The sequence below is a fragment of the Lactuca serriola genome, chromosome 3, assembly GCF_051521515.1.
Source record: "Lactuca serriola cultivar US96UC23 chromosome 3, Lser_US96UC23_V15, whole genome shotgun sequence".
NCBI lineage: Eukaryota > Viridiplantae > Streptophyta > Magnoliopsida > Asterales > Asteraceae > Lactuca > Lactuca serriola.
This window is the reverse complement of record NC_136410.1, coordinates 243,053,355-243,075,847: the sequence shown is the minus strand read 5'-3', so window position 1 is coordinate 243,075,847 and position 22,493 is coordinate 243,053,355. Positions and strand designations below refer to the sequence as shown.

Here is a 22,493-nt window from a genome sequence, read left to right as displayed (position 1 = left end):
CAGCCCTAGATCAAGACTCCTAAAAAAGTGCTTTTCGGGAGGTAACCCGATTTTTAAAAGTTTGTATTTTCTTTTCCTTTAGATTTTTTTAGTTTTTGTTTTTAGTTTTTATTTTTAGTTTAACCAAATGATCACATGTTTCTCTAGACTTTTTGACCTTATTTTGTTGCATAAAAAATCCGTGAAGCGGTAAAGTAGCTTAATGGATGAAAAAGCCGTGCAATTTTTGAAGATTACAATTGAAGACCATGTTTTTGAATAAGTGTGGGGTTCCCACATGAAGAAGAGAATTTTGAAGAATTTTACAAATAGTAAGGGTCGGGAATGGTCCTAAGCATTAAGAAGAGTCAATGCATTATTTTGACTATTGAAGACATTCTGAGAAGATACCACCATGTGGACATCATAAACCACGTCCTGACATTCGATTTTATCGCGAATCCGTACACCACGTCGTGGTGATGTTATATTTCGCGACCAATACAAATATTCACTCGAAACCATAACATGGCGTTACTGTATCATGTCGTAAAAACGGATCATCACACTTTTTGAAGAATGGTTCTTTGATTTATTTCGGTCCAACACATTTGCATTCACAAGAGAAGAGCCAAAAAGTATTGTTTCCAGCCATTATACGAGATGTCCAAGCTTTACCACACAGATTTCAGAATTTGATCTCACCATTACTATCTCAGGGGAGTCTGTTCCAATTCTTCCCTTTAATTCTATGTTCTTTAATTGTTTAAATATGCAATGGAGACATTGCATCATTTAAATGTAAGGTAGGGGGTTGAATTTAGGAATACAAGCATTCTAATTTAAAAAATTATTAGAAAGATTTGAAATAATAATATAAAATTGAATCTAGTTAAAATTTGTTATGTTGAGATCTATGTTGCTAGCATTGTGTGGGACGATCCGATGCGAATTTCGATGTTTACTTGATCAAATATATGTTCTACTATATTTGTGGCTTCCTTATCCTAGTGAAATCATGGAAAAAAACACAACATTACTTAGTTTAAGGGACACAATATATTTAACATCATGTACCAAAAATGTATCCAGGAGAACTTATGCAGTCATTGCACCTTAGACTAATACCTTTAACAATAAGGGTTGAAGTTAAGCTCCATTGATTAAGCGTATGTTTTTTTTAGGATTTTTAGTTTTGAGCGAATAAAAAAAGAACGTTGCAAAAGTTTGAGAATAAGAGTCTACAAAGTTATGAAGATCAAGAAATATCATGAAGAAAGTTCCAAATCGAAGACTAAAAAATAAGGTAATTTGTCAAGTTATTTGTAACTTTTGTTTTAGGTTATTTTTCCATATGTATGTTTGAGGTTTAACCAAAAATTGCCTTGAGGTTAAGAAAATATTTTCGAGGATATATTTAGAGGGATACATAAAATGAGTGTTGTTCAAAAGAAGTGGGGAAGTGTTTATGACAATTGTGGGTATTCAGGATTAAAGAGGTTCTTAGGAAAATATAGACACAAAAACATGCATTGCGGTCTTGGAGTAATGAAAAGGCTCAAAATGGATTGTCTTGTGCGATGTGGGTAGCTAAAGTTTTGATATAATAATAACAAAATCAGTTTTGCTTGAGGGTAAACAAAAGCCAAATGTGGGGTATTTTGATATGTGCATATTTAGTCATATATTTCATACATATTTCTAACACTTTTAGCTAAAATTATGCTTAAAATGTGACAAAATATAGTTATTATGTTTAAAATATGTTTTGTAGCTGCAAAGACATGCTTGGGACAAAAAGGAAGGAAACAGTGAGCTGGAAGCATGAGTGGATGAGCTAAAGCATGAATGAAGAAAAAGAAGATTTGAATATAGAATGACACGTCATGGTGAAAACAAGATTCACGACCATCAAAGCCGACTTGAAGAATACAAGATACAACCGAGGACCACGTCATAGTGGCGGTTAACCACGACATGGTGATCATATTTTGGCAACTATAAAATCCTGAACATTAGGTCGATTCTAGAAGAATGCAATCGATTTTCCGAGGAGAATTACGACTGAAAATCCTTGGAAACTCAGGAGAAGATCGATAATCAAGTGAAGCTCAATGATTGAAGAAGAATTAGAAGATTTATGCATAAATCCATTTGGTTTGCTAATCATTACTATGTCTAGCTTATTTTATATGGATTTGGTGTGTTTTTATGCTACAATTGTTGGATTAGTGTCTAAGTCCATAACTATTTTAGTATGTACTTGACCCGATGGTGCATGGTCCTTTTGGGTTGCCTTCACCAAAGCAACTTGATTGGAGAAATAAATAGAGAGAGAGGTTATTATGATTTATTAATATGTTAATAGAATAATATATTAAAGGAGAAATCATATTTGTTTAATTAATATTGGTTAATAATTAATTAAGAATTAATTTTGTGATCAAATGTAATTAATTAAACTAGAGGGGCTAAATTGTAATTATGCGATAGTTGCAAAATAGGGTAATGGTTATCCTTGTTAAAGGATGGACGAATTCAAGGATAAGGATATCCTTAAAATCGTCCAAGGTCCAAGAGATAGGGGTTTTCAAGGCTTATCTTATGGTTGTTTGATGGGCAAGTAACTAGATAAGGATAAGGACTGAAACCCTAATACCAACCCTATATAAAGACCCCTAAGGCTCATGAATTCGTCCATGCCTTCCCAAGAGGTCCTAGAGACGAATTCTTATACCTCTCCTCTCTCTTTATATGTTCTCCATTTGCTCTTGGTGTTTGTAAGCCACTAGAGGAGTGACACTTGTGACTCTAAGCCTTCCAAAGTCAATTCAAGGAGGAATTGAGATTGTTATTGCTACATAACAATCAAGGTAATATCATAAACCTAATTATATGTTAATATCGATTTCCATATGCTAGAATTAGGGTTTATAGTCTTGGATTCAAAGCATGTACAATAGAGAAACCTAGATCCAAGCATTAGGGTTTGTATGAGCACATAGGATGTCTTATGACCAAAATCCATCAGTGGTATCAGAGCCTAGACTGGTTTCTATTGTATTGATGCATTATATGTTTGAAAAATTCGAATTTTGTGTTTCTGGAGGCTGGACTCGCTGAGTCCATAGATGAACTCACCGAGTCCAAGGTGACTCGACGAGTCCATGCCTGACTCGGCGAGTCGGCTGGTCAGATGGAGGGAAAACCAGGATTTCTTGTTGTTTTTGCTTAAGGATAGTTGCCTTATCATATTAGATCAATATTAATCCGATTTTATGATATATTTGACTATATTCTTGATCTAATTGAAGATAGTTATCAATTAATAAGATAATTGTTTCCTTATGTGATAATTGATTAATTATTTTGATTAAATTGGTAAATTGTTTTGCAAGAAATCATTAAATAAATCAAATATGGATAATTATGTAATTAAATGTTAATTTAGATTATTTGTTATTTGATCCTTGTTGTTATGAAAAGTTTCATATTTTCCCCTTTAGGTTTTATAGTTTAAATTTGAACCCAAAAGTTTTGTTGTTTTGAAATTTAATAGTTAAAACCCTTATGTTTTGAAAAAGGTTTCAAAACTTGCCCTCAAGTTTTGGAATTTAAATTTTGATTAATAGTTTAATTTTGATGTATATTTAAATTCTAAACCCTAATGTTTTGAAATGTTTCAAAACTTGCCCTCAAGTTTTGGAATTTAAAAGTTGATTAAAAGTTTAATTAAGAATGTTAAATTCTAAAACCCTAGTATTATTTTGAAAAAGTTCAAATCACACCTTTATGGTTTTATTAATTAATTAAGGTGTATAATTAAAAGAGGTTTAATAAATACATAAAGTTTAGGTTTACAATTTAATTGAATTAAAGGTATAATTATTAAATTTGACCACCTAATATTTTAAAAGTGTAAAATACACCCTATACTATATATATAACATTAAAAGTCTAACATTATATATATGTATGAGTAAAAGTCAGTCTTACCGTTAGTAGGCCTCATTCACGAAGCTGGTCTATAAGGGGTGTTTAAGGAAATTGCCTATAAAATGGCGATTGAATGGGTATCCACTCTTACCCACCGCACTCTTGACTAGTGGAGGGTCGTTAGCCGAACGGGTAGGATAGGATGAAAACCTTCCATTATAAGTATAATGAATTACAAAAGTAACTAAATGTTTTCATAAAATTCCCAATCTTAGTTACTTAGGCAAAAGTGAATTGATGTAATTCCATGAAATTACACTTTGTGCCCTTGCGAAGACGTTAATGGAGCGTGTGTGGTTTACCAGCACACTAAATGGTTCTAAGCAAAGGTAGCAAAGGGTGACTCAATGTTTGTCATAGTTCGGTGGAGCGTGTGTGGTTTACCGGCACATCGAATAGGTGACTGTAACATGTGAGGGCACCATGTAAGTTTGCATGGTTATTCACACCCGCTTTGTGATCCTCGGCATCCCAGTCACAAACAAGAGGGGCATATCGAGATTTAAACATGCCAATGAAATGTTCAATGAATCTCATAGGATCTAGGAGTTTCATAGATTTAAAACCTAAATTTCTTTTTCGTTTTTCATGGTGGAAATTAGTGAATCGTCATTCACTTACCTTCAAATGTTCTGCAATTTGGGTTATGGCATCCCTCTCCCGAGTTATAGAATATTGTGTTGGGTCCTAGCCTTAGTATTTCATTTGGGTGATTTACTAAGGACTCAATCAATCAACTAACTTGAATTCATTTTTCTCCCGTTTTGTAGATGTCAAAGTTCGACAACTATGGTCTTTCCAAATCCCGTGGAACAAGCTTTCCATATGAAGATGGTATTCCATGATTCAATCGAGGAACGAGAAATCATGCTTCACTTCCTCCTCCTCCTCCTCCTATTGTTCTCCCCAACCCACAAGATCGAAGAATTGAAAGGTTCAATATCACTAAGGCCCTATTGGAAATGAAACATGAAGATGGTAAACCCGTGTGTGCCCACGTACTAGGAATGAAATCACACATTGATAGGTTGATAATGTTGGGTGTGTCATTCCCAGATGAGTTGGCTGTAAATTGGGTTTTGCAGTCACTTCCGAAATCATATAATGAGTTCAAAAGAAAGTATTATATGATGGATCATGACGACAACCTCATTGACCTAACTTACATGCTCATTGCTCCTGAATCAGAAATGATTTGGCGAAGCAATGGAGCGTATTTGTTGGAAAAGTCAACCGACCATGCTTCCGAGGACGTTCTAGGAGAACCGACTTGCGTTTACTGCCAAAAGAAAGGGCGTTGGATACTAGTCTGCCCAAAGAGCCTGAAGAGTCCAAAAGATGGGAGAGTCAAAGAGTATGGCTGCGCTTCAGGTAAAATCCACTATCTAACTCCATTAAGTTCCTATTCATTAATTCTTAATACATAATGTAATAAGATTGCATTTGAATGTTTTACAGGATCGGTGAAAAGAAAGGAAGCTTGGTGAAAGAGCAAGATGAATCTAATCACAAGGAATGGATCTTGATCGCATGGACTTGAAGATTAGATTTTGAGCTTAGATAGTTATGATAGAGTTGTTAGAAATTTTTCTTTTGAAATACATAGTTTTCAATGGATTTTGCATTGTAAGGACAAATGTTTTCCGCTGCTTTTATAAATAAAATAAATTTTCGTTTGACTTATTTATTTATTTGTTTATTTCCGTGCAATGAAATCGTTATGAAAATTGGTGTTTGCATATTTCTACAACAAATGGATATGATTCTTACTTATGGTGGATATGGAAAAGTCGAGAATTTACCAAATAGGGAGAGTTTCTCATCGCCCAAGTTTCAATTGGACAGAAATTTGGAATCATGAAACTTGGTTGCACGATGAATGAGAAATTTCATATTTGGAAATTAGACTAATTCATTGACAAAGTGTCAAGTGAAGGACTTGGAGATCGAATATACAAAGTTGCGTGTTGATCAAGTCCACCATAAGAGTAACAAAGATATTCGTCATGATTTACTAAAGGTTTAGTAAATATGATTATACTTACAAGATTAAGTGTAATTCTGAATTGATTAAAGGGTTTAGATCAATAGCAGAACGAATAAGAAGAATCAAGTAGGCAGAAAGATAAAAGTTTCTCCATTCTAAGAAGATGGGAGAGTACCTTTTATGCTTTATGATAGGTCTTAATGATTAAGAACCATATCTCAATTGATCCTCTAAATGAGTCTTAGTACAATTGTATGTCTAAGAAGATGAATCAAGAATTGAAGAAATGGTTAAATCAATAAGTCAATCATACTTCGTTCTAATAACAAGTCTTAAAGTTAAGATTGTGACATTGAGTGAAAAAGTAAGGTTACATTCATCAAATGTGGAAAGTTGTGATGTCTTGGATAAGACAAAGACCAACTAGGACCAATTTATGAAGTATTTTGATAAAAGCTACACTAACTCTTGAATATTTGTCAAGAAATGGTTATTGACAAGAGAATCTTATATCTCAAGGAGTCAGTGGGAGTCTTAATGGTCTTGAAAGGTTTCAAGAACAAATCAAATAAACCTTATCGATCATCACTAGCACACGAGTTGAGGTTTACAACCTATCGTGATGACATTATTTTGGTTCTGTGCAAATCCAATCGAGTTAATTATGCATGAGAGTTCTATGAGTTCTCATTTTGAACGCATAAAAGGCAAAACACCTTAATCAATGAAAGGTACATTGATAGGAAAGGGTGAGCTGCTTAACTACTTGGAAGACATTGTGGGCAGCTGTGCTACCATAAGGCAAGAAATCAAGATTAAGAAAGTTCGGTCCATATGAGTTTGAATTTGTCGTAAACTTTGGTTTTAACAAATTCACATGGATAGGAACACATACACCATTTAAATCTAAGTGTCATAAGATTTCCTCCTTCATGAAAATGATTATGAGGAAATGCTTTCACTAAGAAAGATTTTAAGAAGATAATGATTGTAAAATTGCATTCTCGAATTCGATTATGGTTACGGTATCCCTTTCCATAATTTGAATTGTGAGGTTTGGCAATTAGTCTTAAGTGTTTAGATACACATATGAACTATCGAAGGCAAAAGTGTATAAGTTCAAGAAACCTTGATAAAAGATTATCAAAGCACTAAGTATTAGAAACATGAACTTAAGAAATTCAATAAGCATTGTTTTTCTGAAAGTTAAGATGTTTATGAATACATGTCGAAGCTAGTGGGAGCATAAGTGTTATGTTTTATAATAATCATCATGATAGTGGGAGCATAAATGTTATGATTATATGATTATTAAGGCACGTATTGCAAGTTGGCAATATTAATTATAGAAAACAAGAGTTATACCTTGCAAAGTCGTAAGGGTTGAATAGTTGTTTTGCTATAATTAAGGGAGAGAATATTATGCTTCATTTCGAATCTAAAGGATTAGGTTGAGAAATGTTAATAAATTTAGTCAAGAGTACATAGTGTGTTCTTAAAATTTCGATTATGATTACAACATTCCTCTTCACAATTCGAATTTTGAGAACATAGCAAATGAAATATTATGGCGGAAGATTGATAAAGTATCAAATCTTTATGTAAGACATTATGCATTGTGTCTCATACGCTTCGGGTATAGGATCGATTGCAAATGCTATAATATTTGACCATTCTAAAATTTTTCCAAATGTCTAGCACATTTAGAGGGAAAAAGGACTAGAATCGGTTTTGACTAAAATAATTAAACAACTATCAAAGGACAATCCAAAGTTTGACGAGGATTGGTCGCTTGTGAGTAGTTGGAAGTATAATATTGAAAGTATGGAAATGTTTCCGTATTGGATGGACCATATCGACATTATTATGAATAGACAAGATTCTATTAAGAATAAGTTGTCATATGGAAAATATGGAAATGTATCCATATTGGGAATTGAATATTGAAAAATCTATGACTAGATTAGAAACTTTTATGCAAAAGGATGTTCAAAGGAATGTACTTTGAGTGAGAGACATCATATCTAAGGAATTGTCTTGTAACAATCTCCAATAAAGGACTTTGTAATATCATTGGCAATAGTCTTTGTGACTTTGGTGCAGTGACATTACGAAAGGATAGTTGCATAGAATGTTAGAATCTAGCATATTCTATAAGTAGCAAGGATTTGATATTCTTTCACTTATGGAAAAAGATTTGGAGTTGTGAAATGAGAAAGATTGGAAATGTGTTCAATTTGATCTATTTCACAAAGTAAGAACCATAGGTAAACATTGTGTGCATGCTAGGAGCATGGGACAAGTGTAATAATTCAAGTAAGAAGTTGATTACCCGAAACGACAAATAATGAGTAATCGATATGGTGATAAATAAAAGGTGTTTTATTTATGCTCAAGGATTTGAGGCCATATGGGATTAGTATTATTCTTGTGTTTCACATTTGCATGTTTTGACTTCCAGAATAATTGAGTTTATTAAGAATAATCGAATTATTCAAACGGGCCACAGTCGTTCATATGTTGGAAGTATATATGAATGAAGACTATTGTGAATTGGTGTGTGGATTGTCTAAAGAGCATTAGACATAAGCAAATGTTTGCTACAACGTTCATGAGTGCTTATGAATATGAATTTGAGCATTGGATTAAACCCACACTCACTTGGATCACTCCATGAATTGTATCACGAGTGATTGGTGAGACGATAACATCTTATATTCTTGAAACCGAGATGTGTGAGTTGTATCTTGCGAATCGGTTGCACATTGATAACATGTAAACGCACTAGTAACTTGGTGTTATAAAACATATTGTTGTGTGTGATTTGGTTAGTGAGTACAAGCAAGCATTGTATCAAAGTTTATCCGTTCCTTTTATCCAAAGTAGGATAAAAGCGATATCTTTGGGCCCCTCGATGATTTAGTGATGACAAACGTAAATGCTCGGCCGGGCTAGGGCTAATTTGATTTGTTCAGTTAGTCAGTCGTCATAAATCGGAATCGAGATATAGTACAAAGAGAATGATTTGAAATCATATCTCATATGATATCTAGAATGGAGGAATATATGATCCCTTATCTAAGGACACACGTATCTGATATGATCAGAGTTGACAACGGCTTTGGAAAGCTACGATTGCAGATCAGGATCTGAAGTCATACGCAGAATAGTTATTAGACTTATCCAAGTGGGAGACTGTTGGATTAGTGTCTAAGTCCATAACTATTTTAGTATGTACTTGACCCGATGGTGCATGGTCCTTTTGGGTTGCCTTCACCAAAGCAACTTGATTGGAGAAATAAATAGAGAGAAAGGTTATTATGATTTATTAATATGTTAATAGAATAATATATTAAAGGAGAAATCATATTTGTTTAATTAATATTGGTCAATAATTAATTAAGAATTAATTTTGTGATCAAATGTAATTAATTAAACTAGAGGGGCTGAATTGTAATTTTGTGATAGTTACAAAATAGGGCAATGGTTATCCTTGTTAAATGATGGACGAATTCAAGGATAAGGATATCCTTAAAATCGTCTAAGGTCCAAGAGATAGGGGTTTTCAAGGCTTATCTTATGGTTGCTTGATGGGCAAGTAACTAGATAAGGATAAGGACTGAAACCCTAATACCAATCCTATATAAAGACCCCTAAGGCTCATGAATTCGTCCATGCCTTCCCAAGGGGTCCTAGAGACGAATTCTTATACCTCTCCTCTCTCTTTATACCTTCTCCATTTGCTCTTGGTGTTTGCAAGCCACTAGAGGAGTGACACTTGTGACTCTAAGCCTTCCAAAGTCAATTCAAAGAGGAATTGGGATTGTTATTGCTACATAACAATCAAGGTAATATCATAAACCTAATTATATGTTAATATCGATTTCCATATGCTAGAATTAGGGTTTATAGTCTTGGATTCAAAGCATGTACAATAGAGAAACATAAATCCAAGCATTAGGGTTTGTATGAGCACATAGGATGTCTTATGACCAAAACCCATCAACAATGAGAGGCTAAATACCTTTTACTTATGTTTGGTGAAGATGAACCTAATCTATATGTGTTGATTTCGAATATTGGATGCTTTATATTTGATTTTACTTGTGTTTGATAATTAAACCTTAGCATGTTTTAGTTCTAGATTATATTGCTTATTAATCAGATTTTATGTGATAATTGATCATATTAATCGCATGACTCCTAATTGTTTATGATCATTAAACAATTAGAGCTAAGATTAATCACATATTAGATTAAGTAATTAAAGCTAATAACTTTAACTGTGTCAGAGAGCATAATAAATCTTAATTTGTGCTTGGTTGCTTAACTTGATCATATGAAAGTAACTATTATTATTCATAGTCCAATTTGTGCTTATTATCAATTTGGTGTTTAACTTGTACGTGATCGTTGACTGATAATTCATAAATTGGCAGGCCTAGATATTTGATCATAATAGCTAATTAACAAATTGGTAATCAATATAACCCACCTATTAGAAATCAACCATAAGAGAAAGTGAAATCAGATCTAAACATAAGTATTCTTTTAATTCTTGAAGTTACTTTGTTTTCTTTGCTTGCTTGATTGATAATTGATATTAAGTTCTTATGCTCTTGCAAAAATAGTAAAAACCCCCAATCATAGTTTGTTTCTTAGTTAATTAGAAGTAGTTATTGATGGGTTTTAGCCATATGAACATTCCTATGTGCACATGCAAACCCTAATGCTTGGATCTAGGTTTCTCTAATCGAACATGCATTGAATCCAAGACTTCTAATGGCTAATAGAGTATAATAACAATAAGAAATCAAGCTTAGAAGATTACCTTGAATCACTTGCTTGATATTCTTGTCCTTGGAGCTTTAGAGTCACAATTGTCCCTCCTCTAATGGCTTACAAACACCAACTAGCAAGAGGATGATTTGAGAGAGAGAGAGAGGAGGGATCTAGAAATCGGCCAGGGTTTCTTCTAAAGCATAGGTGCCGATTTCCTTAACCCTTAGGGTCTATTTATACTTGTAAGGCTCCTAGGGTTTCACCCTTAAAACCCTAATCGGATAACTTAGGCCCTAAGCAATCCAATACCCTAATTGATAAGCCTTGGACGAATTCTAAGCCTATCCTAAGCCCTAGAAATCATCCACCCCTTATCCATAAGGGATTTATAGCCCAAAGTACAACTATCAATCAATTGACAGTTTATGCCCTTCTATTTAATTAATCTCCTTAAGTCACCAAATTAATTCCTAATTAATTTATGACTTATATTAATCAAATAACAATATTATTATTCTCATAATATATTAATAATATTTCTTCTCTCATTACAAATCATCCTGTCAAGTTGCTATGGTGAAGGCAACCCAAAAGGACCATGCACAACCGGACCAAATACTTGCCTAATATAGTTGCAGTCTTAGACACTATTCCAACAGTTATTTTATTTAGTTGAATTTCATTCCTTGTGTTTGACACCCGACTTACCTGAACTATTTTATAATCTGACTAGGTATATTGCCTATAATTGCATAGTTAGTAAACTTTGTTATGTTATGAATTTAAATCTAGATAGGTATCAATTGTGCACATCGAGCACATATCCTTAAATGCATACTCTTACAAAGAGTTCATTTATTCAAAATTACATAATATTCAAAACTTTAAGCAACTCTTTTGAAAAAAGTTCATTTACTCCCCAACCACTAAGTTTCCTTTTCAAAACTATTTTAAGTAACACCTACTATTTTAAAGGTTTTATTTGATCAAAACCATTATACTAAAATCACCTAAAAACATTAAGTGCTTAAGGCTTAGATTATGCTTTTATATTTTATAATTCACTCAAGGCTATCAAAATATTCCTTTCAAAGAGCTAATAGAGTAAAAACTCATAATTAAGCCATGTATCTCATTAGGAGAAAGTCATATATACTCACCTTGCTAGTAAGTGAAAACTCTCACCATTGTCTTTCACTTGGTGTTTCTTTACCAAATGTCCTTTCCAAAATCAAATTAAATAACACATTAACTTGTGTAAACATAACCTATTCCATAAAAGATCTTATTCCAAATCCATATCCAAAATGATCATTCACTTTATTATATAAAATTTCATGTTTTAACTTTTCTTTTGTCTTAAAATCAATTAAGCTCCTTAAATATCTCATTTGTATGTCTTAATTCATTATTGCATAAACTTAATTTCGAGATTCCGATACTTTCATAATTTATGATTTATGACCCTCAATGCTACATTCAAGGATTTATCATGTAATCATCAACCAAAGTTTTGAATCATGATTGTGACACTCATAACAACATTATACTATGAATCCTAAGCATATGAACTAAGTTCCAACAATTCTTCAAATCTCACAAAGTATGAACACATAAGCTTAATAGAGGAAGTACATGATACCTTTATTATATTTTGTAAAAGCTTATCCTTGATCTTCTTTGATTAAAGTTTCAGTTTTGGCTCTAACCCTAAAACCTCCCTCCCGTTTCTCTGTCTCTCAAGATGATAATGAGAAGAAATAACCAACTTCAACCTGTGAGGTTTTTATCTAATGTTTGATTACATGCCCCCTAACCTACATGTACACGTCACATACTATTTAAGTTGCGCCACATTATCCAACATATATGTGTCGCTTACTCGCTACTCTTAATTCAACATCGTACTCGAAAAGGTCATGTAATACCAGGGTGAGCATGATTCAGTTTGGGATAAAACCGAACCCTTTAGCTTTGGTTTCTCGTTTTCTGGGTCGATTTCTCAGTTTCTCGGGTTCAACCCATATGTTAATGGGTTTTAAACCATTTTTCAGCAAATGTAAATAAAGTAAATCAAATTCCTTTCCATTATTCTAACCATTTAAATATATCAAAAAACAACAAAACCAACTAAATAGTTCAAACAAATATTAAAATTACAAAGTTTAGAAGTTTACAACCAAAACATGAAAACACCATCAACAAAAAACAAAAACAATCAATTACAACCAAAATATAAAAACTCATTAAAACACCAATCTTCAATTCTTACTTACTTATTGGGTTAAGTTTCTTATTTGTTAAAGTATATTTTAAATATTAAATAATCAAAAATATATATTACAATTCGGTTTCTATAAAGTGGGTCGGTAAATTAAACCTACATTATTAATCAAAAATATATATTAAACCAAATTATAATTTACCTTTTTAATAAATTATTTTTAATCATTATTAGCTCTAACATTACTGCGGTAATTTATATTTTACCATATATGTATCTTTATTTGCATATGGAAATCCCATCAAAATCAATCACATAAATCTCACTTATATTAGTAAAATTTCATCTAAAAAGGTAAGAAATTATGCAATCATCTCGTACTTTTGGAAGTTGATTTTATTGAACATATGGAGGGGATACGAAGAGGGCGCGTGGCAAGATAACTATAATTTTGAAGCTTTATTATTATTAAATATATGGAAGTAATGACGCAGTCAGAAGAGTAGCGCGTGGGATTTAAACACTGCACGATTCTTTTTAAACCTACAGAGATGATTACGCAACCAAACGGGAGCGCGTGGGAAGAAAAAAAAGTTTGTTGGCTTACACTTTCCCCATTGTAACTTACCACCCCCAATAAATCCTCAACTCCACTCTCTTCATCAGTCCTCATTTTCATTTTAGGGTTTTTACCCCTTCTTCTTCGTCCTTCTTGGTGTTAATTTGGTGAGATTAATTGAAATTCTTGCTGTGTTCGTCAGTTACTTCGAAACTTATGCGTCAGTGTTTCTTCTTTAGGCTTTCTGTCCAAAACTTTGAAATCCTTGCAATGCTGGTGTTTTTTCTAGGATATTTTTGCTATTTTTTTACAAAAGAACACGGGGTATTTTTTTTCACTTTTTGTGAATGTATACTCTCTTATCTTCTATGAGGAACGATTTTAAATTTTGTTAAGTGTGTTGTTTTGGGGCTGAATTTAAACCTTGTAAACTGTGAAATGTTGTGTTTTTTTGGCATTTCGAGAGAATATTTTAGGAAAGTTGTTGGGTTTTTTCTTCTGAAAATTTCGACTTATTTTACTCTTTTATAAAGCGGTGTTCAAAGTATATTTTCTAATTTAATGCTTTGTACTAATGTTTATCTAAGATCGGTGAAAGGTGGCTTTCTTTTTGGGGTTTCGTAATTTCTTGGGGTTTTTTTTTTTATGATCTCTCAGTACTCCTTACTTTGTGATTTTGTTCTCTGGTTGTTGTTTTTCAGGTTCTAGGCTGGTGATCTAGATTTCGAAACAAGGGTTCTCTCTGAGTTTCAGGTATAATTACTTTACTATTTTGAAGGATTTTTTGATCATTTTTTCCGTCGTGCATGGTGTTTTCTGACTTTTACTAAATTTATGAGTTAGTTTAATTTTGATTTTACTGATTTTACTTTTCATGGTTCCATTTTTTGGTCTGATAAAGAAGTTTTCGGTCATAGTCCTCTGCAATTTCTAGCTTACTTTTCCGATTTGGATGGAGTAGAAATACATTGGTTTCGTAACTGTACCAAATACTTGATTAGTGAAAGGGGTTTTCAGATTTCGCTATTATATTGTGTGTACGTTTGCCATTTTTGAAGGATCTGCTGAACTAAAAGTGTATTTATAATTATTTGTGATTTTATAAAAAACGAGCAGGAGTGGTTTGTTTATTTTGCTTTTATCTGTCGATAATCAAAAGGGGTTTCAGATTTGCTGAATTAAAAGTTCATTTGTATTTTTTTTTTCGTGATTTTCTTGATGTTCCAAGTAGTTGATTGGTTTATTTGCTCTCATTTGTTGATTTTTGGAAGGAGTTTCCTGATTCGTGGTTTATAATTTTTTTGTACCTTTATCTTTTCTGAAGGAAGTGGTGGTACAAAAGTACGATGTACTTTCTTTGTCATATTTTCGTGATATTTGAAAGGGATTTTGAGTTATTGGCTCTATATTATGTGTATTCATATCATTTTTGGTGGATTAGAAGTACATTTGTGTTGTTCTCTTGATTTTCTTTAAGTACAAGAGTTGTTAGTTTATTTTCTTGAAATATGAAACTTTTTGAAGGATTTTTTAGTATATGGCTTTAATGTTCAGTGTTTTTCTAATCATTTATGTTATTATTTAAGTAAAATCATCAAGTATTTTCTGGCCTAATTTGCTATTACGTTGTTGATTTTAAAAAGGGTTTTCAGATATCAGCTTTATTTTATTTCGCTGTATTTGTTGCATTCTCAAGAATTTTAAGATATGTCTTTATACTGTGTTGGTGTAGCATCTTTGTAAACAGTTATAGAAATCAGAACTTGGATGAAGTTCTATTTTTTATTTTGTATTTTGTAGCTTAAAGTCCAAATTAGGTTTCAATGTACAATGCTGTGATACTAATAATTGAAACTAGGATACTATAATAAACAAATAAGTGAAAGTATGTTGCTATTTCTTACATTTAGTTCAATTTTGAGTATCTAGTTCCTCTACTTGAATGATTGTTTATAATGATGCTAACTTGTTCTGTTGTTTGTAGCATCCAAAAATGGATCCAGAGAATGGAAATGGTGATGCATTGCCACCTCCTCCACCTGTCCCTGAAGATGTTGTTCCAATGAAAGCAGAGCCTGAAAAGAAGAAGGTGATGAGGGTGCCCATGGGGAGGCGTGGTCTGGCCACCAGAGGCAACAAAGTTCAACTGTTGACCAACCATTTCAAAGTCAACGTCTCTAATGTTGATGGACACTTCTTCCACTACAGTGTATGTTATTTTTTTGTTACTTTTATAAAAGTACTAATTGGAGTTAGACATTTTTTAGTTTGTCTTTCTTTTAACCAAAAAAAACTTGCTGAGAATGAGGCATTTCTCATTAAGTCATTTAACATTTTTCAAAATTTCTTTCTTTTACTTTTCTCTCCTTCCTCAGCTCCAATATATTTTGGACATAATTTATCCAAAAAGAAGCACTTTGTGTTTCTCTTTAACTGGCAGCTTTCTCCATTAGCTCTGAACTTTATGCATAATTTTCATCACATATTTTTCCCTTCTTTCTGAAATATTTTCTTAAATATTGTAATTTACAGAAAACACTTAATGTGTGTTTCGGTGACTAGATGCAAAAAGAATGACTTAATTAGGAAAGTCATGCAAATGAGGCTTTCCCCTTTTGGTTCCTAACATTTTTTAAAATTCCCCTTGTTTATTTTTCCTTTCTTCTCAAATATCTTTTTAGCATCATTTATCTGAAAGAATTTTATGGGTCTCTTTTCGACTCAATACAGAAAGAATGACTTTCTATATTCAAGAAAATGAGGCACCCGATAAAGTCCAAACTTTTACAAAGTTGGCCTCATTTATTTTTCCCTTCTTTCACAATTTTTTTTCTAAAGATCATCTATAAATCATAAAGTCATTACTTGAAATTACTACTTTAACTTGGACCTAAAACTTCCATACTTTAAACTTTATCATTTGTGTTTTTTTCAGACATTTGGTCAATAGTCAAAAATAGTAAAATACATCTTTCGAGTAACTTACCTAGCCAAAATCTGCATATCTTGTAACTGTAGATCATTTTTCTTTGTTTAAAGTGGTAAATTACTTAAAAAAGTCTTAAATTTATACCAAACAGGTCGCACTTTTTTATGAGGATGGACGCCCAATAGATGGGAAAGGCATTGGAAGAAAAGTGCTTGATAGAGTCCACGAAACATATGGTTCTGAATTAGCAGGAAAGGAGTTTGCTTATGATGGTGAAAAAAGTTTGTTTACTGTTGGAGCTCTTCCAAGGAACAAACTTGAATTCACTGTTGTTCTTGAAAATGTCACTTCAAACCGGTAGGTATTGCATACTGTTTTACATTACTAATCTGTTTTATATATATGACCTAAAAATAAATCTTATGGATATTATAATATTCAGTAACAATGGAAATGCAAGCCCTGGAAGCCCTGACAATGACAAGAAGAGAATCAGGCGTTCATATCAATCAAAGACTTTCAAAGTGGAGCTGAGTTTTGCAGCCAAAATCCCAATGCAGGCAATTGCACAGGCTCTCAGAGGACAGGAATCTGAAAACTCCATGGAAGCCTTGAGGGTGCTTGATATCATCTTAAGACAACATGCAGCTAAACAGTAAGTTGTCACTTTTGTATTGAAATGTGTAATATGTGGAATAGTGAATACCCTTTAAAAAATCTAACAAAATTAATCTCGTGAATCATTGTAATATAGGCAAATGTAATGCAATGGACTCTATTGTTTAACTCATAATAGTAACATACATGTATGTTTTTAACCCCAATATGGCAATGTAGTTACATTTCACTACAAATTTGGCAATGTAGCTCATTTGTTGCATTTTGCTATTATCGGTTAGTTATAAGTAAAAGTGTAAGTATGTTGCTATTATGGGTAAAAAACTGAAGTACATTGTAATTCTTGGTTAAAAGAGTAATTAATGTAGGTTACTATTTCCTGTAATTTTCTCCATATTAATGTTGCCTAATTATTTTAATCTAAAAACAGAGGCTGTCTACTTGTTCGCCAATCTTTTTTCCACAACGAGGTGAAGAATTTTGCTGATGTCGGAGGTGGTGTTCTCGGATGCAGAGGATTTCATTCCAGTTTCCGCACATCCCAGGGTGGTCTATCCCTCAACATTGGTAAATTTTCATCACTCCTTTTTCCATTTTTACCCCTGAAGTGAAGTTTATGAAATCAGAGTAAACATGGTTTATGATTATCAGATGTGTCTACTACCATGATCATCCAACCTGGGCCGGTGGTTGAGTTTCTGATTGCAAACCAAAACGTGAAAGATCCCTATTCTATTGACTGGGCAAAGGTAACAAACCATCATGTTGTCATTTCCTGAGGGGCTCTTTTGTAAATTCTTACTAAAAGTTTTTGTGGTTTGAATCAGGCAAAGCGTACACTGAAGAATCTGAGGGTGAAAACCAGCCCTACCAATACTGAGTACAAGATCACGGGTTTGAGTGAGAAGCCCTGCAACGAGCAGCTGTATGTTTTCTTTTTATGTTATGGAATCATAGAAGGAATGGACCATTCCTGAACTTTCCATTTTCTGTTCATTCCATCAGGGGGTTGGTATGAAAATTTGCAATACAACCCTTTTTATTTAAGGTTTAGTGAGCTATTATTATGTTCAAGTTTTACAATCATATGAGATTCTAACATGATCTTGGAATGTAAATGACTCTTTCCATTCCTCTGTCATTCAGTTCCAAACCTTCAAACTAAATCAGTTTAATTGTTTCAGTTTTTCTCTGAGGCAAAAGACGAAAGATGAGAATGGTGAATTCGAGACTTTGGAAGTTACTGTTTATGACTATTTTGTGAATTATCGCAAGATCGAATTGCGGTATTCTGGTGAACTTCCATGTGTGAATGTTGGGAAGCCTAAAAGGCCAACTTTCTTCCCCCTTGAGGTACAACACAATGGGGCTCTATCTCTATGTGGGCCCACATTTGTCATATTCTTCTAATGGCTGTTCTTACTTACTATATGTGATGATTTGTTGTAGCTGTGTTCATTGGTCTCTCTGCAACGCTACACAAAAGCACTCAACACAATGCAAAGATCCTCTTTGGTGGAGAAATCCAGACAAAAGCCTCAAGAAAGAATGAAGGTTTTAACCGATGTACGTACACTTTTTAAACTTGAAGGTGGTTTTTATTTATTACTTTTAAAAACAGGATTCAGAATTTTCACTTTGTGTATTTCAGGCACTAACACTCAATAAGTATCATGAGGAACCTTTGTTGAAATCATGTGGGATTTCAATAAGCAACAGCTTCACACAAGTGGAAGGCCGTGTTCTTGCAGCTCCAAAGGTACTTTTTTATTTTTTTTGGATTTGATGGATTATAATTATAGTTTTTTTTTTTAATTTTTGTTTTGCTTTTACTACGATGCAGTTGAAAGTGGGTAATGGTGAAGACTTCTTCCCGCGAAATGGACGCTGGAACTTTAACAACAAAGTATGATTCTTTGATTTTTTTTTCAACTGTTATATGAATCTTTTACTTGAAACAGACGTTATTTCTGAAAAGAAATGTTTTGATATGATGATATAGAAACTTGTGGAGCCCACGAAAATCGAACGATGGGCTGTTGTGAACTTCTCTGCTCGCTGCAACATTCAGAGCTTAGTGAAAGATCTGATAAAATGTGGAGGATTAAAAGGAATCGTATGTTTTCATTATATTATTGTTGGCTTAAAAATGTTTTAAGTAACTAACTTGGTGTTGAATCCAATGTGTAGAAAATTGATGAGCCTTTTGATGCGTTTGAGGAGAGCCCACAAAACAGGAGGGCCCCACCTCTTGTTAGGGTAGAGAAAATGTTTGAAATGATAATGTCCAAGCTTCCTGGTGCCCCGCAGTTTCTACTCTGTTTGTTACCTGAAAGAAAGAACTCTGATCTTTATGGTGATTCATCCATCTACTTTAATCTTTTATTTTTGGAAAATTTAATCTATCTATATGTGTTTATGCAATTTTGGTTGGTATTGGTAGGTCCTTGGAAGAAGAAGAATCTGGCTGATTTTGGTATCGTGACCCAATGCATAGCTCCTATGAGAGTTAATGATCAGTACCTAACAAATGTCCTGCTTAAGATCAATGCTAAGGTGAGTACACTTGAAGATACAATGGCATCAAATTGTTATTAACTTTTCACTACTATAATTGAATAGATTTTTCAAAGCCTATTGTCCTAATAAGAAACAAATTGAAGGTACTATGCCATATAATTGGATAGATTTTTCAAAAGCAAATAGTACAGTGCTGGTTGGTAATAAAAAGAAAATGAAAGTAAGATGTTATAATATACAAAGAAAAATGTATGCTGCTATTTTTTTGCATTTATTGCAAAAGTTAAAGATGACTATTTTCAAAACCCCACTTTGGAAAAATTAGTTGAATGCAAGAAATAACATTGTAGTTTGATTGATTTGTTTAACATCTGACCTTCCTTTGTACCTATTACATCATTTTACTTTAAAAAATCTATCCAAAGAAACTTTCATGTAGATTTTTGAAAATATATAAAATTACAATGTGCGTTAACAAGAAGAAAGTTGAAAGAAATAAAAAAGAAAAGATTAAAGTTGAAAGAAAGGTTTTTGTTAATGTGGTACTGGTATGGTATGCAGCTTGGAGGTCTGAACTCGATGTTAGCTGTGGAGCATTCTCCTTCTATTCCACTTGTATCCAAGGTTCCCACAATCATTCTGGGCATGGATGTGTCTCATGGCTCACCCGGCCAATCTGATATTCCATCAATTGCTGCTGTAACTATTTTTCTTTTCTCAACTTTATTTTTAATATATTTATAGAAATAGGAATAGAAATGTAATAGTTTCATAAAAATCCTTTGTTATATTGTATTTACAGGTTGTTAGTTCCCGACATTGGCCTTTGATCTCCCGTTATCGAGCCTCAGTCAGAACTCAATCTCCAAAGGTGGAGATGATAGATTCCCTGTTCAAGAAAGTTTCTGACACTGAGGATGAAGGCATAATGAGGTATAATAATTCTTTCTTCATTCCCTTGTTTTTGTATATTATGTATATGATATGATATTTAAAAAAAAGAAGAATGGGGTTGAGTTTCCTGCATGCACCCTCCCTTGGGAATGTTGAAAAATACAGTATATTTTAACTAACAACCAAAAAAGGGCCATAGAATGGAATCTTTGAACCAAACATGTCCTTTTGGCTGTTAACAATCTTTATATATCTACAAATAAAGAGTTTGAAGTTTAAGATAATAATGAGTTTTTTTTTTTTTTTTTTTTTGTTGTGGCAGGGAGCTTCTCCTGGACTTCTATACAAGTTCAGCCAAACGTAAGCCAGACCAGATTATCATCTTCAGGTCAATTCTTGTCTTTGACTTCTGGTCATTTTAATATATTCAGCTGTCATTTTCTTTAAACAAAGAACAAAAGCTCAAACATCAAGATTCCTTGTAATAATTTAAAATTCTGTTACTTGTTATATTATAATAATAATAGGGACGGTGTGAGTGAGTCGCAGTTCAACCAGGTGTTGAACATTGAACTGGACCAAATTATCGAGGTATATTTGTATTTTCTTATGTAATAGTTTCTTATTTTGTTAAAGCAAAAAAAGTGATTTAAATATGGTAATGGTAATGGTGTGTGGTAGGCTTGCAAGTTCCTAGATGACAAGTGGAACCCAAAATTTCTTGTGATAATTGCTCAGAAGAATCATCACACCAAGTTTTTCCAGCAAGGCTCTCCAGATAATGTTCAACCTGGTAAGTTACTTAAATAGAAGGTGATTTTTTATTTGTGTTTAATAATGATGACATTGTTTCCATTATTATTATTATTGTAAACAGGAACTGTGATAGATAACAAGGTCTGTCATCCTCGCAACAACGACTTCTACATGTGCGCACATGCTGGCATGATTGTAAGCAACACAAACTCTTTCTTTCTTTCTTTCTCAAATTCAAATTCAAATTACATGCTTTTGTTTGTCTTTAAAAAGCAAATTGAATATGAAAATATTGTTTTGTAATAAAATATTTGAACAGGGGACAACCAGGCCCACTCATTACCATGTTCTTTATGATGAAATCGGGTTCTCAGCTGATGATCTTCAGGAGCTTGTCCACTCCCTCTCCTATGTGTAAGTCCCTTTTGTCTCTAATATTTCATGTTTACATATAAAAATCATCTAATTATTTTTATTGTTTTTTAACTTTGAATTGTTATTATTATTTACAGTTACCAGAGAAGCACTACTGCCATATCTGTTGGTAAGTCCCAACTATTTTTAAAGTCGTACATGACTAAAAAAGCCCTTAAATAATAATGGTTGTTGTATGCAGTTGCACCGATTTGTTACGCACATTTGGCAGCCACACAGATGTCTCAGTTCATGAAGTTTGAAGACCACTCGGAGACATCCTCCAGCCATGGCGGCACCGGGGTGACATCAGCTGGAGCAGTGGCGGTTCCTCAGTTGCCAAAACTTCAGGAGGCGGTTGCCAACTCCATGTTCTTCTGCTAAATGTTTGTCTGTTTCTATGTCAGACAGAGTGACTTAAGTAGTAGTAGCAGTAGTTTTTATGGTATGTGGATAGGTTAAGGTTGGTTGTATGTTAATGAATGAAATGGTTAGGATGATGGTTGTTTGGAAAGATTGTGACAGTCAAATAAGTCTGACTTATCATGTTTTTTGGATATGCTCGTTTTGGTTGAATCTAAATACTATTAGTGTTTGTTTAGTCTTTTATCATGTGTGGTTGCTTGATTGTATTAGGCTAAAGGTGTGTGTCTGACATTTGGTGCAACATAAGCGACATTTACCATTCAACCACTATTACCATTTTGTTGTCTATACAGTCGAATAACATTTAAATCATAGCGTTAAAACTAAAAAAACCTAACGTTAAAATTAAAAACCATGACACGGAAATAAAAAACCTATATAATATATGTACTAGAAAATAAAAATAATA

The 22,493-nt window shown here is 33.1% G+C and overlaps 1 protein-coding gene across 1 annotated transcript; it reads left to right on the top strand.

Annotated features, from left to right (window-relative positions):
* The first annotated feature begins 13,554 nt into the window (after nt 1–13,554).
* LOC145093793 (protein argonaute 4-like) lies at nt 13,555–22,259 on the top strand. The gene is made up of 24 exons (XM_079032033.1): nt 13,555–13,694; nt 14,229–14,280; nt 15,512–15,736; nt 16,608–16,813; nt 16,899–17,111; nt 17,505–17,641; nt 17,726–17,823; nt 17,902–17,999; nt 18,259–18,427; nt 18,524–18,640; nt 18,726–18,833; nt 18,918–18,980; nt 19,077–19,190; nt 19,265–19,430; nt 19,518–19,630; nt 20,156–20,293; nt 20,397–20,527; nt 20,811–20,876; nt 21,016–21,079; nt 21,170–21,281; nt 21,366–21,439; nt 21,564–21,658; nt 21,757–21,788; nt 21,861–22,259. The coding sequence occupies exons 3-24, from the start codon at nt 15,521–15,523 to the stop codon at nt 22,040–22,042; spliced, it is 2,712 nt and encodes a 903-aa protein (XP_078888159.1). The 5' UTR covers nt 13,555–13,694; nt 14,229–14,280; nt 15,512–15,520; the 3' UTR covers nt 22,043–22,259.
* The last annotated feature ends 234 nt before the right edge of the window (nt 22,260–22,493 follow it).